General features: G+C 43.8%; 1 protein-coding gene across 1 annotated transcript in view; it reads left to right on the top strand.

The window, feature by feature from the left end:
* The window catches only part of CKAP5 (cytoskeleton associated protein 5), a 4,315,141-nt gene that overhangs the window by 689,073 nt on the left and 3,608,634 nt on the right, over window positions 1-17,434 (top strand). The window contains exon 4 of the mRNA XM_044084803.1: window positions 5,703-5,909. Within this exon, the coding sequence (XP_043940738.1) occupies window positions 5,703-5,909 (207 nt within the window). The remainder of the gene's footprint in view (window positions 1-5,702; window positions 5,910-17,434) is intronic.

Below are 17,434 nucleotides of genomic sequence, written 5' to 3'. Positions count from 1 at the left end.
ATGCTTTTATACCCGAAGACCAACAGAGATGACGTCGGGTGGAGTGCGACATCAGCGAAGCGGACCCGACTTTGGAATCCGGCCGACTGCAGGGCTGCCTGACGACAGGACAACCCACTTGTTATGACTGCAGATGCTATCCAGTTCGGACATCTACATTTATGGTAGGTACAAAACTGTACTTTCCAGAGTATGGGAAGTCTCTGGGACAGGAATCTATCCCTCCAGCATGTTCTGTTTATTGTGGTGGCAAGGTTTAGGTCCCTAGAGCGTGTAGCTCGGAGGGATTTGGGTTTCTTTAAGTGGAGCATGTCCAACAGCTCTGGGTTTGACATAGCTTTGTATGTTAGGCAGAGATTGCCTCTGAGTAGGCGATATGCGACTGAGTAAAGCTGGAGTTTTTTGAGACTGTCTGCGTAAGGCATCTGTTTGAGGCCAGTAATCCTCTTTGTGAGGTATTTTTGTGGCCTTTCCAGTTGCTGATGTCTTGTGAGGTACATACCAAAAGGGGCGTTGTACTCTATAATGGGTCTAATGAGTGATGAGTAGAGGGGAACAATGACCTCTTTTTTTCTGGATGAGAAACCTTTTGTGATGAGGTGTGCCACGCAGAAGGATTTCCTGACCACTTTGGCAATGTGAGTATCAAAGGAGAGACTACTGTCCACCTGTATCCCAAGGTCTCTTATCACACTTTCGGTGTTAAGTAGACTACCGCCTATGCGGTAGTTCATGGGTACAGAATTTTTACCAAAGGGGGTGACAATGCACTTTTTGGCATTGAGCTTGAGACCATGTCTTTGACACCAGGCATCTGTCTCAGTGAGGACCTTTTGTAAGATGTCCACATCTTTGGGAGTTTCAGTTATGGCTCTTAGTTTGCAGTCATCTGCGAATTTAGTTAGCCAAAGACCTTCTGTGTTAGCCTGTACTTCAGAGAAGTAGATACCAAACAGGAGAGGACCCAGAACTGAACCCTGTGGTACTCCACTTGTCCCTGGTCTGAAGTCTGATTTGGAGTCTGCTACTTTCACAGTGTGGGTTCTTTCAGTAAGCCAGTTGGCAACCCATCTTGTGACATAGGGATTTATACCTAGTTTAGTGAGTTTATAATTCCAGAGTGGGGGATGGTGTCAAACACCTTGGCGAGATCTAGATAGGCTGTGTGAGCCACCTTACCCTCATCCGTGGCCTTGGTGACTACTTCAAAGACGTCTATCAGGTTTAGGAGACATGATCTGCCTTTTACAAACCCAAACTGTGAGGGGTCCAGGGTTTGGAGATCTTCAATGTCTTGGTTTGAGTTCCATGATGATACATTCCATGGCCTTGCAGATGAGGCTCATCAGGCTAATGAGGCGGTAGTTCCCAGGGTCTGTTGTGGCCCCCTCCTTGTGGAGTGGGATAACTGTTGCGGTGTGCCATTCAATGGGCACAAAGCCTGAGGTGAGGCTATGATTGAACATGGTACTTAGGTGGGGTGCCAGTTCATTCTGTAGTTCATGTAGAAGGCAGCCTGGGATGTTGTCAGGTCCCATGGATGCTGTGTTCTTGGCTTTGGAGAGTGAAGTTTTTACCTGTGCAGCTGTGATTACAGGAACTTTGCGTTCTTCCGGTAATAAAGATGGGCCCTTTAGGGGGTGAGGGGGGGGGGGTAAAATTAGCACTGAACCTATCTGCCAGGATGTTGGCAATATCAGTTGGTTCTCTATATTTAGTGTCATCGTGCTGTAACTCGGAGCAGATCTGAGTGTTGCCATTGAGATTTTTAACATAGCTATAGAATGCTTTGTGGTTGTCCTTTAGAATCCGTGGCAATTTTGTTTTCATAACTAGCTTTGGAGGATTTTATGAGGGATCTCCACTTCTTACTGAGGCTGACCCGGGAGTTCCTCCAATCGTGGGATTTTACTTTTTTTTTTTGCAACAGTTTCTTCTGTTGTAGAGTTTGTTTATGGCAGAAGACCACCAGATTGGCTTCCTTTTTTTGGAGGATAGCATCTTGGTTCTGTTGGGGATAGCACGATCCATGCACCCGTGTAAGTGTTTATAAAGTGCATTTGTGTAGGATTCAGCAGTTGTACCTCTATTGTCCATCTACATGGGTGTCATGAAGTTTGCCACTTCTGTCTTAAGTGTGAAGTTGGCTTTGGAGAAGTTTTTTACGGTTGTTGCCTAATGAGGGGTGGGAGCGGGATGTGTATGTCTAGGATGATTAGCTTGTGGTCGGATCTGACCGATGAGGAGCTGACCTTTGGTGTGGAATACCAGTCACCCATGTTGGTGATGACCAGGTCTAGGATATTGCTGCCTCTGGTGGGGGTGTGGATAAGTTGATCCAAAGCGTTGGAATTGATGATTTCCAGAAAACGTTGAGCAAAAGAGTTGGTACAGGAGTAGTTTTCCCAGTTAATGGTAGGGTAGTTGAAATCACCCATTATTAGAGTGTTGGGTTGTACCTTAATATTTTCCAGTGTATCAAGAAAAGAGGAGTGGGAATCTTGGGGCATGGTGGGGGGTCTGTAGCAAGCTACAATCTGGATTGCGGTTTTGCTCAGAGTTAGTTGAACTTGGATAATCTCAGATGCATTATGCTGAGCAACTAGCTTGGAGGTGTGGATATCCTTAATGAATATGGACACGCCTCCACCTTTAGTATTTCAGTCTGGGTTTGGTGGCCGAAAGGTGTGGTATGAATTATAGCCTGGTAATGCAGGGGTGCTCTCTGGAGCTTTGAACCAGGTCTCTGTCACTGCACAGATGTCAATGTTCTCCATTTTAAGGAGTGCCTCGAGTGAGTGCATTTTGAGGTTTAGACTTCTAGCATTGAGTAGCATTACCCTCAGATTTTGTTTGCTTGTCCCTGTTACGGTGGTGAATTTGTCATTTGAACCTTGCCTAAAAAAGGCACTATAGGGGTGGCAAGAGCCTTTGCCAGTATCCGCAATCCCAAGGGCGAAAGTGGCAGGCCATCTCTGGCAAAGCAGTGTGGTCTGTCGATCATGTCATCCCAGGCAGACAGATACTGGATTCCCTTAGAATGACACCAGAAGCTTGGCCAATTGTTAGTCAATCATTTTGTCCCTGTACTGTGGTGTCATTCTAGGTGATGGCAGGATGCCACTCGGGGCTAGGGTGATACTGGCCTGGGCTACAAGATCAGAGAGCTCCTCCATGTCTCTTCATGTAGTCCAGGGAGGTACGTGTCGGGTCATTCATACCAACATGGACAATAACAGAGTTGTATATGTACTTATGGAGTGACCTGAGTGCGTGCGTTATGTGGCGGATCCTGGCACCTGACAGGCAGCTGACAGTAACTTTTTCCTTGTTTAGCCTGGTGAGTGAAACATCAGTGTGCCTGACTAGAGTCACCTATGACTAGAGTGTTGGGTACGTTATGCCTTAAGGGCTGTAGTTGAGTGGCACACTGGGTATGTGGACTGTGTCATTTGGGTTGTGTTGGGGGACGGAGGTTGCTTGCATTTCTGCTTTGGAGGTCTCTGTTTGGGCAGATTAGTACAGAGAGCCTCCACGAATGTAGGTGTGTTTTGTGGTTCTGTGTGTGTTTTGGTGGTGTAGGTTTTGAGGGACTATGTTATAAGTGTGGTGCGGTGCAAGTGTTTACCTTCTCCTGTTGACTGTCTAGGCCTGTCTTTGGTAAAGAGTGCTTTGCTTCCAGTTTGGCTATATAAGTGCATCTCTCACAGGTCGTAGTGTTGGGTGGTAGGAGGAGAGGGTTGTCTGTGTACATGAGGCAATTGCTGCATTGTCTCAAGATGCCCAGATTCATCAGGTAGACAGGAGAAAACACCAGGAGCTGACCTTTAGACATGCCTGAATAGGTGCTTATTTAAGTACAGATTACAAAAGTGTTGCTCTCAAGGAATGTCCTCATTCCAAAAGACTTGCTCTTTGTGCGAGTGACCTACTTTCTTTCTTTAGTCCAAGTTGCATCCATAAACAGGCTTTCAATGCCGACCAGATTTCAGAAGACCTGCTCTCCAATGTACGTGGTCATTTAACAGTGGGAGTAAATTTTTTTGGACTCTGGCTTCAGAAGTCATATGTTTCCTTAAAATTGTAAGCAATAGACCATCTTTAACAGTGCTGTTGAAGTTGTACAAAATTAAAATAGTGCAACTTGATCTTGTTCTTGGAAGAAAAGGAGGTGGAGTCGAGTAAAGTAAAAACCAAGGAAGAGGTGGTGGGAAGAGTGGAAAGTGGAGAATTTTGGGAAGCTGATGGGAAAAGGCAAATTTATGGAGAAATGGAGAGATTTGAAAGCGGTGGGTTTGGCTTGTGATTTTTGCATAAGGTATGGTAGTGGCTTGAAGGTTTTCATGTAATACTGGTGAGGGCACATGAACGCAGGCACATTTTCACTTCTAAATGAGTACCGACTAGAGAGGAGAACTTGTTTTATGGCAGGCCATGGTCTGGTGGTCTTGTGTTATGGGCTAACACAGCCTGAATTGCGAATTTTTTCCCAACTCTGGCCTTTGAAGTGTCTTTAGCCAGTAAGAAAAATATCACTTTGTAGGCAGAAGTGGGTGTAAAAGCACTGTAGCTGACATCTGTAACCTAACTCGTGAAGGGTATTTGCTAGCTAAAAGTGTAAGTAATTGCACGACCTGTGTTGGTCCACTAAAAGGTAGTACATGCATATTCCAGGTCTTCGCTCATTTGTGTACCCCTGCTGTGCTTTGTGCAGAGCCACAGAAACATGGGTAGTTGACCACAATGCTAACACAAGGTGAAAACTGGCTGATAGCAAATGACAGTGTTATTGACAGTTGAACGTTTTGATTAGGACTGTTTTAAAATTGAGTTTAAATGCTTATATATTTTTTTCTTTTAATTCCACTGTGCTGTATAAAGTCTTACTTGCATATTCTGATGCTGTTTGTGACTGATATTGGTTGTACATGCAGAACTCTCATTTTCTAAATTGATTAAACACAACTGAAGATTATCTTTAGGAATTTGAATTGGGGGGGGCTACATTTCAATGAAATGTCCTTTTTTTATAACGTATGTGCTTGTGTATTCCTGTTTCATACCAAGTGAAGTAAACTTGCCAGCTTTTCCTTTTGTGCATAGTGCTTTTACTTCAAATTAAAACAAATGCAGTACATGGATTGCATGTATGTTTTTGATGTAGAGGATCCCTTGTGAAATGGTGAAACAACAGTGTTCATTCGCCATTCTAAATAATTTTTTCCTGAAAGTATTTGCTTTGCTGTGTGGTACTTATCTAGGATTTTTTAACTAAATGATGCATGGTGTGTTGTCCACACTAGGTAACTTGAGTAATACTGTAATGTTTTGCACAACGTTCTGCCAGTATCAGTTTTCTCTTGCTTCTACAGGAAAAAGTTTGAACTGCTTTGACAGTGCTTTTACTCAGAAATAACACTTGAATTTGCATTTTGGCATTACAGAAATAACTGTGCCTGTTTTTAAGCATGCATCCTCACTCACCTACACTGCGTCCCTGAATGAAGACAATTACTCATGGCATGTGTTTAGCTGTAACTGATAGAGAGCACTGCAGCTTGTATATCCCTTTTGGGTCAGCACCCCCAGTGTATCATTTTACTATTGTGCACTTTGCAGGCTGACCAAATTTGGAATGCCTGGGTAAATGATGATGGTCTTGATTGACACTTCTTGAGAATTATTTTTTTTAATCTCTACAGGACTGCTGGAGAGGTGGTATCGGGAGTTGTAAATAAAGTGTTTAATCAGCCGAAAGCCCGTGCAAAAGAACTGGGAGCTGATATATGCCTGATGTATATAGAAATAGAGAAAGGAGAACCTGTCCAGGAAGAGCTCTTGAAAGGGCTTGACAATAAAAATCCAAAGATTGTTGTAGCTTGTATAGAGACCCTACGGAAGGCCCTCAGGTGAGGTTTTCTTTCTTACTCTGACAGTGAGGGTGTTTTCTGTTGCTGTTTACATTTACTGTGCACATGTTCCAATAACTTTACTAACATTTCAGGTGTAAGTATGGACCAGTTTTATCTAAAGTTGACCTGTACAGAGGTTGTGTAATTTGCATATAGTCATCCAATCTAAATCACACAGGTTAGTTGAATGTATTTCTATTTGTAGTCCGCATATATACTCTTGATGTTTCTGTCAAAATCTAGGCATTCAGGTTTTAGGGTTCTGACCATGGACTTGGACTTAATGGAGAAGGAAAAATTATATATGTATGTATACAAAAGTGTGTGTAAATGTGTGTATATATTATGTATATACACACGTTTAGTGTAATTACATTTCAGTGCAAGTTGTTAGTACTGTTGTCACATACATGGAACGCCCAGTTAATGTTGCTACTTTAGTTGATTCAGGCATGTTGAACAACTGTGAAACTGTCCTTTGGTCATCAATTATATTGCATTAAAGAGATTTTTCATTGCTCAGTTAAACATCAGAGGCATAGCTCGGATCCAGAGTGGTTGTAGTCTCCCTTTTTTTTCCCTCCTGTTGGGCCTGTCATTGAGTATAATCTGATTGGCATGCATCTTGCCTAAAGTGCATCGCACCTTGAAAGACCTCAGTGTTTCCTAGCAAGACAAAAGGGTTAGGCTTCAACTATTCAAATACATATTTGTCTCCTATAGACTCATTTGTGGAGATATGCTTGTGCCTTTTGGTCTGTGAATGAGGTGTTAAAGACTTACAAACTGATAAGACTTGGTCTGAGCCTCTCACAGAGGCACTGGAAACTAAGGTCAGGTGGCGCAGTGCCAAGGTAATCCTATGGGATAGGCTTGTAAAGGCTCCAGGGCAATTAGCCTAGTATACTTCTATGAACCTTGCATCTTACTATATGCAAGATGACCTGGATGGATAGGTTTGTTAGCCAGAGAACTCTTTATGTGGAATGAACATCCTAGTGACTGGATTCATATGTTAGTCTCCAGGTTGGTGTTTAGATGGGCTTGTGAAAAAGTACTCGGGGTATTAATGTGACCTGATGGACAGATGTAGGTCATCTGTCTGTGTCACCTGCACCCGAGTTTGGGAACAGAATTAAGCTGATATTAGAGCTGGCCTGGGAGGGGTGGGATATGGTGTAATGAAGTGGCCAGCTCTGTGTTTGGGAGGGTGTGTGGAAGCCTGATGATTTTGACCTTTGGAGATACAAGGGTCTTGCAAGTTGTCTTGGTTTAATGCAAGGGGGGGGGGGGTCACAGTTTCCTGAAGTAGCTCTTGCAGGTGTCCCAGCTGAAGTAAATGAGTACTGCAAGAATGATGGCCCTAAGGATTCACTCTTGTTCATGATCAGATCCCTTTTTCTCCAGTGCTAGTTTGGCTATATTGAGACACACTAATGAGAAGGAAATGTTACTTGTCAGAGGAAGTTTGTCACTTACTACAAACTAAAGAGCTTACTTTTCATGGGCGTACATTTAAGATTTTTTTTGGTTTGTACGCTGTTATCCAGTTGTCTTCAGAGCTTAATAAACCTTTATCTGCCAGTCCGGTTTCGTCTACTTGGTTTTCTGGTTTTTCGTGGCTCTCATTGTTTGGCTGGTTTGTAAATTGATTAGGCAACTGGTAACTGAAAGATGGTAGGAAAATGTAGTTATTTATTTATTTAATAATAAGGTCTAGTATAGTGTTTGAGATTAGGTCTTGTTTTGATGAGTTGAAGGAAATGTGGGTCTGCTAGGAAAAATGTTTCATGTCCGATGAGACAAGTTGAAGTTCTAATTTTTTTTTGGAATGGTTATTTGGGATATTGATCCCTCTGACTGCATCTCTAAAGACCCCTTTGTCAGACTTATTAAATATACAGACGATACAACTAACATTGAGCTCATCAGGAATGGTAATGAGTCTGCATACAGACTGGAGGTTGAGCAGCTGGCCCTTTGTTGCGGTCAGAGTAATCTGGAACTAAACATTTGTTTAAAACTGTGGAGATGACAGTGGACTTCAGGAGTGGTACTACAGTATTATTCCCCCCTCTTTATATTTGCTACTGCTGTCAGTTGTGGAATCCTTCAAGTTTTTGGGATCTATAATCTCCTGGGACTTTAAGTGGGAGACCAATGTAGGGTCCGTCATGGGGGGAAAAAGGCACAACAGCGAATGTACTTCCTATGACAGCTGAAGGAAGTTCATCCTCCCACAGGAACTGTTGATTCACTTCTATATAGAAGTCTGTCTGTTCTCAGCTCATCCATAACATTGTGGTTTGGATTTCTGTCTAATCGTGACAAAAATACATTACATTGAAAAGTCATGTCTGCCGAAAATGTCATTGGTGCTAGTTTGCTTTCTTACAGGACTTGTACTATTCCAATGTCATGAAAAGGGCAGGGGTAATTATCACTGACCCTTCACATGCAGGCCACCATCTTTTTGAACCACTACCATCAGCCAGGCATTGTAGATTAATATGCACCAAAGCAAGCGGATATTTTCCACAGGCCATCAAATTCATAAACTGTTAACTCGGCTCATTAGGCTGGGGTATTATTTTCCAAGCCTCCGAGGATTCTGCCATATTGTTTACATATTAGTACTTGTTTCAGAGTTTTTCATTATTTTTTGCTCTGAGTTGCACTTTGCAGCGTGTATGTATATTCACTTTGTCTTAATAGTTGTGTATGGCATTTGTCTTGATGATCTTCTGTTTTCTTGTTGTAGTATTCTCATTTGTGAGGGGATCCTCCTCATCAGGCAACCCGAACATCTGGCTCCTATGCCAAAGCTTAAGCATGGTTGCTGTCAGGTGCATGGGACGTCAGACGCAGGGCCATAAACCATGCGCCATACATGTGATGTCTGCACGTACAGACCTCAGAACTTCTCTGCCGCAGTAGAATGTTAGCTTGCTCATTTCACTCCACGCTTCATAGATAGGTACTAGGCTATTGGCCCTAGGGCCTATGTAAGCCTAGCCAAAGAGGTACCCTGGCTTTCAACACCCAAGAAAATTATTTTCCTGTGCCTCTTTCAAGCAGAGCCACAGAACTGATTCCCGGGGTGAATTTCCTATTTCCCATCCAGTCATCAAGATTTTTCTTGAGTGCTAATGAAGAGCTTTGTTTGATATAGATAGTTTGTTCCAGAGTATGGGAAGTCTCTAGGAGAGGAATCTATCCCTCTATGTTCTGTTTATTGTGGTGACAAAGTTTAGGTCCCTAGAGCATGTAGCTCTGAGAGATTGGGGTTTCTTTAAGTGGAGCATGTCCATCAGCTCTGGGTTTGACATAGCTTTGTATGTTAGGCAGAGATCGCCTCCGAGTAGGCGATATGCGACTGAGTAAAGCTGGAGTTTTTTTAAACCGTCTGCGTAGGACATCTGTTTGAGGCTGGTAATCCTCTTTGTGAGGTATTTCTGCGGCCTTTTCAGTTGTAGATGTCTTGTGAGGCACATACCAAAAGTGGCGTACTCCATAATGGGTCTAAAGAGTGAGTAGAGGGGAACAATAATCTCTTTCATCCTGGATGAGAGAAACCTTTTGTAATGGTGTGCCACATAGGATTTCCTGACTAATGTGGCAATGTGATTATCAAAGGAGACTACTGTCCACCTGTGTCCCAAGGTCTCGTCACACTTTTGGTGACTACCGCCTATGTGGTAGTTCATGGGTACAGTGTTTTTACCAAAGGGTATGAAACTGCACTTTTTGACATTGAGCTTGAGGCCATGGCTTTGACACCAGACATCTGTCTCAGTGAGGCCCTTTTGTAGGATGCCCACATCGTTAGGAGTTTTGATTTATGGCTACTAGTTTGCAGTCATCTGCAAACTTCGTTAGCCAAAGAACTTCTGTGTTAGTCTGTACTTCAGAGAAGTAGATACCAAACAGTAGAGGACCCAGGACTGAACCCTGTGGTACTCCACTTGTTATTGGTCTGAAGTCGGATTTGGAATCTGCTACTTTCATAGTGTGGCTTCCGTCATTGAGCCAGTTGGGCAACCCATCTTGTGACCTAGGGATTTGTACCTAATTTAGTGAGTTTATCTATAATTCCAGAGTGGGGGATGGTGTTGAAAGCCTTGGCGAGTTTTAGATAGGCTGTGTGAACCATCTTACCCTCATCTACGGATATGGTGACTGCTTCAAACAAGTCTGTCAGTTTTAGGAAACATGATCTGCCTTTTAGAAACCTGAACTGGGTGGGGTCCATATTTTGGAGATTACCAATGTCTTTGTTTAAAAGTTCATGATGCGCTCCATGGCCTTGCAGACCAGGCTTGTCAGGCTAATGGGGCGGTAGTTCCCGGGGTCTTTGGTGACTCCCCCTTTGTGGAGTGAGAACTGTCGCTGTGCGCCGTTCAGTGGGCACAAAGCCTGAGGTGAGGCTATGATTGAACATGGTATGTAGGTGGGGTGCCAGTTCGTTCTGTAGTTCATGTGGAACGCAGCCTGGGAAGTTGTCAGGTTCCATGGATGCTATGTTCTTGACTTTGGAGAGTGATTTTTACCTGTGCAGCCGTGATTACAGGAACTTTGCATTTGTCCCGTATAGAGATGGGTCCTTTAGGGGGTGAGAGGTGGGTAAAAGTTAGCATTGAACCTATCTGCCAGGATGTTGGCAATATCTGTTGGTTCTGTCTAATGCCATTGTGCTGTAACTCAGAGCATATCTGAGTGTTGCCATTGAGATTCTTGATATAGCTATAAAATGCTTTGTGGTTGTCTTTAGAGTTAGTGGCGATTTTGTTTTCATAACTAGCTTTGGAGGATTTTCAGAGGATCTCTGCTTCTTACTGAGGCTGACCAGGAAGTTCCTCCAATCATGGGATTTTACACTCTTTTTTGCAGCAGTTTCTTCTATTGTAGTTTGTTTATGGCATTGGACCACCAAGATTGGCTTCCTTTTTTTGGAGGATAGCATCTGGGTTCTGTTAGGGATAGCACATTCCATGCACTCATGCAAGTGCTTATGAAATGCATTTGTGTAGGATTCAACAGTCGTACCTCTATTGCCCATCTGCATGGATGTCGTGAAGTTTGCCATTTCTGTCTTAAGCAGCGTGAATTTGGCTTTGGTGAAATATTTTACGGTGGATTCCCTAGATGGGGGGTTGGGGGCGGGATGTGGATGTCTAGGGTGATTAGCTTGTGATCGGATCTGACCAACGAGGAATTGACCTCTGGTGTGGAACACCGGTCACCCATATTGGTAATGACCAGGTCTAGGATATTGCTGCCCCTGGTGGGGTGTGAATATCTTGATCCGAGGTGTTGGAATTTATGAATTCCAGAAAACTTTGAGCAAAAGAGTTGGTACATGAGTAGTTTCCCCAGTTAATAGTGGGTTAGTTGAAATCGCCCATTCTTAGTGTGTTGGGTTGTACCCTAATATTTTCCAGTGTATCAAGAAATGGAGTGGGAATCCTGGAGCATGGTGGGGGATCTGTAGCAAGCTACAATTTAGATTGCGGTTTTGCCCAGAGTTAGTTGCACTTGGATAATCTCGGATGCATTATGCTGAACAGCCAGCCTGGAGGTGTGGATATCATTAATGAATATTGACAAGCCTCCGCCTTTAGTGTTTTGGTCCAGGTTAGGTGGCCGAAAGGTGTGGTATGAATATAGCCTGGCAATGCAAGGGGTGCTCTCTTGAGCCTTCAACCAGGTCTCTGTCACTGCACAGATGTTGATGCTCTCCTTTTTAAGGAGTGCCTCGAGTAAGTGCATTTTGAGGTTTAGACTTCTAGCATTGAGTAGCATTACCCTCAGATTTTGCTTGTTTGTACCTGTTACGGTGGTGAATGTCATTTGAACCTTGCCTAAAAAAGGCTCTATAGTGGTGGCAAGAGCCTTAGCCAGTATCTGGAATCCCAAGGGCGATCGGTGCAGGCCATCTCTGGCAGTGCATCATGGTCTGTCGATCATGTCATCCCAGGCACACAGATGCCGGATCCCCTTAGAATGACACCAGAAGCTTATGACTTCATAGGACTTCATAGGGTAGTACTAAGCTAACTGCCCTTGCGAGCCATTTTAAGCCTAACCAATTATCCCTTGTGAGACTCTAACCTTGCACCTTGTGTTTGTAAGGCAAACACCTTAACCATTAGGCCACCCTCCCAACCCAAACAACTTAGCCAGTTGTTGGTCAGTCATTTTGTCCTTGTACTTTGGCATCATTTTGGGTGATGGCAAGATGTGACTCAGGGCTAGGGTCATACCTGCCTAGGCTATAAAATTGGAGAGCTCCTCCATGTCTCATTTAGTCCTGGGGGGTACGTCTCGGGTCATTCACACCAACATGGACAATGACAGTCATATTTGTGCTTGTTGTGGTGTGACCTGAGCTTGTGCATTATGTGGCGGATCCTGGCACCCATCAGGCAACTGACAGTAACTTTCACCTTGTTTAGCTTGGTGAGTGGAACATCAGTGTACCTGAATATAGTCACCTATGACTAGAGTGTTTGGTATATTGTTATGCGATATGGGCTGTGGTTGAGTGGCACACTGAGTTTGTGGGCTGTCTCATTTGGGTTGTGTTGGGGGTGGTGGAGTTTGCTGCGTTTCTGCTTTGGAGGTCTCTTTTGCTTGGGCAGATTTTTATTGAGAGCCTCTGTGAATGTAGGTGTGCGTTTTCGTGTTTTGTGTGTGTGTTTTGGTGGTGTAGGTTTTGAGGGATTATATGATTGGTGTGGTGCAAGTGTTTACCTTCTCCTCTTGACTGTCTAGTCCAGTCTTGGGTGAAGAGAGCTTTGCTTCCAGTTTGTCTATATAAGTACATCTGTCACAGGTTGTAGTGTTGGGTGGTAGGAGGAGAGGATTGTCTGTGTAAATGAGGCAATTGCTGCATTGCCCCAAGACACCCATATTCATCAGATAGACAGGAGAAAACACCGGGAGCTGGCCCTTAAACATGCTTGGATAGGTTCTTAAGTACTAAAAATGTTTTCCTGTAGACAAGTGAGGAAAGTTTTTTAGTGCTGTAATAATGTGTAGCTTATTTAGTGCTTACAGTGATATCTGAACAAATGCGGAGCTCAAAGAAATATATTTAATTGCTAAAACTAAAGAACTGACTAATTTTAAGGGAAAATTTGAAGAGCAGACTGACTTCAGGAGTAGTTTAACCTATATATATATATATATATATATATATATATATATATATATATATATATCTATATATAATTTAACAGTAGCCAGTGAGCAAACTGATTTAAACAAATTACCAATTAACCAATAAAAAGCTAAAAACTTAGCCCTGTTCCAGCAGTCTTCAATCAGACACGTTCTTACTGCACACTCCTGCCACTAGGGTGCAGGGGGACCTTCTCCAAAATAAAAGGCTTGGATTAGTGCTCAAGTTATACAAACAAAGCTAGATTCAGCAGGTCTGAATCTAGTCTGTGCTACGGCAAACAAGGCATACCAATTTTAGAAACAGTTCAGATGAGCAGGCACAATAAGCCTTTAACCAGAAACTCCCAGCTCAGAAAGGCAGAATCTACCTTCTACTCCCACAGGAGTGCAGACATTACCTTCTTAATGTAAAATAACTGGCCTGAAGCCCAAGTGCTTAAACAAGAACTAATGCACTTTTAGAATAACAGACACTTGAGCCTTCAATCAGCAACTCCCACTTAGAAGGATGTAAGCTACCTGTCCTGCCACAACAGTGCAGACCACAAACCTCTTAATGTAAAACAAGTGGTCTGAAGCCCAAGTGCATAAACCAAAGGCTTATAATAGCTACAATTTAATCAGTTTACTAGCAAGCGGTAATAAATGCAGCAGAATAAATGCAATTTAGCACTTCTAAGAACAGGCAGCAGAAACAAAATAAAGTAGGAAGAAACACAAATACAGTAACACAAATACAGTAAAAGCACATGAATAAAGTGCAATTCTTTTTTTTTTTTTTTTAACAATAGAAAACGAGCAAAACTGATTTAAACAAATTACACAATTAACCTTTTACAAAGCTCAAAACTGAGTCCTCTTCCAGCAGTCTTCAATCAGACTATTTCGAACTGCACACTCCTGCTTCTAGGGTGCAGAGAAACCTTCTCCAAAAAAGATGGCCTGGATCAGTGCTCAAGTTATACAAACAAAGCTAGATTTAGCAAGCCTGAATTTAGTCTATGCTACATCAAATGAGGCTTACCGATTTCAGAAAGAAACAGTTCAAATAAGCAAGCACAATAAGCCTTTTTACCAGAAATTCCCAGCTCAAAAGGGCAGAATCCAGCCTCTCCCCCCATAAGAGTGCAGACAAGTTCGGAAGACTTCTTTAGGTAAGTACCCCATTGGGAATTTTTTTTTCACGTAGGGATGGGTTGCTGTTGCTCCTTTATATAGCCAATGTCATCTAGGAGGGGAAAATGTAAGTGCTGTTGCCAGATTGCACACAAGGTTTCACATGAGCTTTGTTTGGTTTAGGTCAATCCCTTGACCATACGACCTGTCGTATTTGTCAGTTGTTGGTCCCAAAAATCCTACATAGTCATCAGGCAGCCCTTTTAAATTATTTGTGGAAACCAGCATCTCAAGTGTTTAGCCCTGTGTATGGAACCTGAACCAGTCATCGAGGTGGAGCCATCTAAAAAGGCCAAAGTTTCAAGACCTGCTGCTACCCATTCGGACAACGTGCCAGCTGCTGGTCTAGGGGCTGAGGGACATCCGGACGAACTGGAGACTTCCGCTGGTAGGTTGTTAGAAGCCAACCGAGAATCTCCATTTAGCATGTTCCCAGAGGTTACTGCAACATCTGCTCCCACTGATGTCGAAAGGGAACCAGACTTCCCCTCACATTGTTATTTTCAGACCAGTGTTCCTCTCCCTCAGCCTAGCTTGCCCGATCCTAGGCCTTTTCCTTCACGAACAGTTAGGCTTACTCCCCTGAAGAGGAAAGAAAAAACTAAACATTTGTTATCCACAACTGAAGACCAGCCAAACTGGCAAACTTTTCCCGGTCCCTGGTTCAGGCCTTCATAGCCCTCAGGCCCACATCTTCTCTTGCCCCGGCCCTGCCTACCTTTAGTCCAAGGCCAGCTTCAGCTATCTCCATTCCCCCCGCTCACACTCTGGAAGAAGATTCCTCTTCCTTTTGTGATGAATTTTGAATATACCTCCATACTAGCTTCTGCCCCGGAGTACTGCCCCTCCTGACGAGGATTCCTTGGAGACTTCCCGCCTGAAGATATTTCTTTTGGGGAAACTCTCCAAGATGAGGGTGCACTTTAAGTGGGATGCCACTCAGATGGCTTAGGTGCAAAAGGGATAATGTTATGTTGTCCTTATCCCGCCTTCATTCTTGATGGTTGGGTTCGTAACCGAGCATCTGTTCTGACTCTGCCACATACTAAAGCTCCAAGCTAAACCCAATCCCAAGATGCCTAGCGACAGTTACCCAAATCTTGTTTGCCGCTTGCAGCTTCGGGATTGCTTTTTTGCTGGCTCAGTGTAAGTTTTTTCCGTTTATTTAAAGTTTTTTAGTTGAAAACTTAACTTTTTTAAGGTATTTCAAGTAGTTTGTAGAGTGTTGGGCGCGTTGCTATTTTTTTTCCTTGCTTTTGTTTTTAATGTGTGGGTCGTCATCTTTACTCGGGCCTTTTTTTCTCTAAGTTTCTTAAACAAATTCATTTGTTATAGGATTCGTTTCATGTCCCCTTTTAGTTTAGCCCATTTAGATTAGAGGGCTTCCCCCTCTTCATTTTACTCCCTAACTTTCAAGGTTGCAATGTTTACGTTAGAGGCACCTCCTTGGATCAGAAGAGATGGTCGTTTAACTTGTAGACCTCTCCTAGCCCCTTTTTCTTTCCCTAGAAAAAAAGGTTTCCTTTCTGCTTGGGTTTGTTGGGCTGTCACATTATAGCTGTGTTTTTCATAGTGCTGTTTAGCTATAGTTGTCACCAATTCTGCATCATGTCTAAGGATACTGCAAGAGAGACAAAACAGTCTGGATTTAAATAGTGTGACTTGTCCACACAGAATATATCTTTGACAGACTGGCACACTAGTTGTGTTTATTGTTTAGGAGCTGTTCACCTGCAGGATTCCTGTTCCATTTGCCATGGCTTTAGCTCTAGGGTCCTGCTGGAGCGGAAAAACAAATTGATAGGGGCTTGTTAAAGGGACCTTTTCAGATGGCTGTTGAAGGGAATCAGCCCTCTGAAGATAGGTCACTAAAAAAATCAGCTTCGTCTGTTCTGGTTTCTGAGCTGACAAAGGGACTGGAAAAACAAGTAGCTTCCGATCCGAAGTCTGTCTGTTCCAAGAAGTCTTATGTCTCCATTGGTTCCATCTGTGTTGTCAGAACTGACTCTGAGCCAAAAAATGATCCAGCCACCATCCTTGGAGCCTGTCTGTTCTGTGCCACAGTCACCTCTTCTGCAGTCAGTGGCTGGTGATCCTAGATCATCCACCTGTTCCTCTCTATTGTCTAGGAGCTCATCGGACAATGATGTGGAGCAGGTGGTTGAGGTTGCTTTGGACACCGGCCCTACCAAAAATTCTCTAGCCCAGCCCAGAAAGATGTGAAGCCGACTGCCGAACCTTGGGAGCCAGAGTGCTTGGAGGTTTTTGTGGTGGAACCGTTGGATCTGAAAACCACTCCCAGTGTTTCGGTTCAGACTTCCGCTCTGATCTCCTCAATGTTGCCTTCTATCAAGGAATTTGGGAGCCAACACTCCCTCATTGGGGGGGGGGGGTTTGAATCAAACCCTTGTTGGATCAGACTGTTCCACTCGGGGCTTCGGCAGCCACATCTGCCTCAGAGCTGTCATCTTTGGTGCGAGGGAAGCCTCCTGGTTCCTCTGAGCTGGAGGCTCTGTTGGGCCTGGACCGTGGTGCCTTTGAGGTGATGTGTGCTGTCCTCTGAGACTGCTCCACCCTCTGCTCCAACCACTCTTCCCCCTAAAGGGCCAGTGTCTACCTCCACACCACCCTCCAGCCCAAGTGTAAAGATCCAATTCCCCAGGATGCCCTAATGGGCGAGAGACTCTCTTCTGAAACTTCCCCAGAGTATCCCTCTGAGGTCCCTAGGAAGAGAACTTGTAAGAGGAAGCACCTGGACTCCCCTGAGTCTGTCATGTCGGATATGGACTTAAAGGATTCAGAAGGGTCCCCACTGTCGCCCTCTGAGGATGTCTCTTTCAGGCATCTTCGAAATCCTGAAGCAGAGAGGTGGCTGGAAGGCTCCCTCCCCTTCTGAAGAGGAGTCTGTATACTTGGAGGCATTTGGATCTTGACCCTCCACCTCTTGGGTGTATCCGCCTTTTGACCGCCTCCTTGGTATAGTCCATCAAAAGGTGTGGGGCTCTCTAGAATCAGTGGAACCAGTTCCAGGGAGGCCCAACAAATTTATTACTGCCCCAGAGGGTAAACAATTTCTAATTAAGGTGTTCCAGTAGATGCCGTGGTGGTGTCTGCCACAAAGAAGGAATTAGCCTAAACTTAAACTTCATCTGTTCATCTGA

This window comes from Protopterus annectens, chromosome 9.part0 (genome assembly GCF_019279795.1).
Source record: "Protopterus annectens isolate FY-2018-M chromosome 9.part0, PAN1.0, whole genome shotgun sequence".
Taxonomy (NCBI): domain Eukaryota; kingdom Metazoa; phylum Chordata; order Ceratodontiformes; family Protopteridae; genus Protopterus; species Protopterus annectens.
This window is presented reverse-complemented; position numbering and strand designations above follow the sequence as displayed.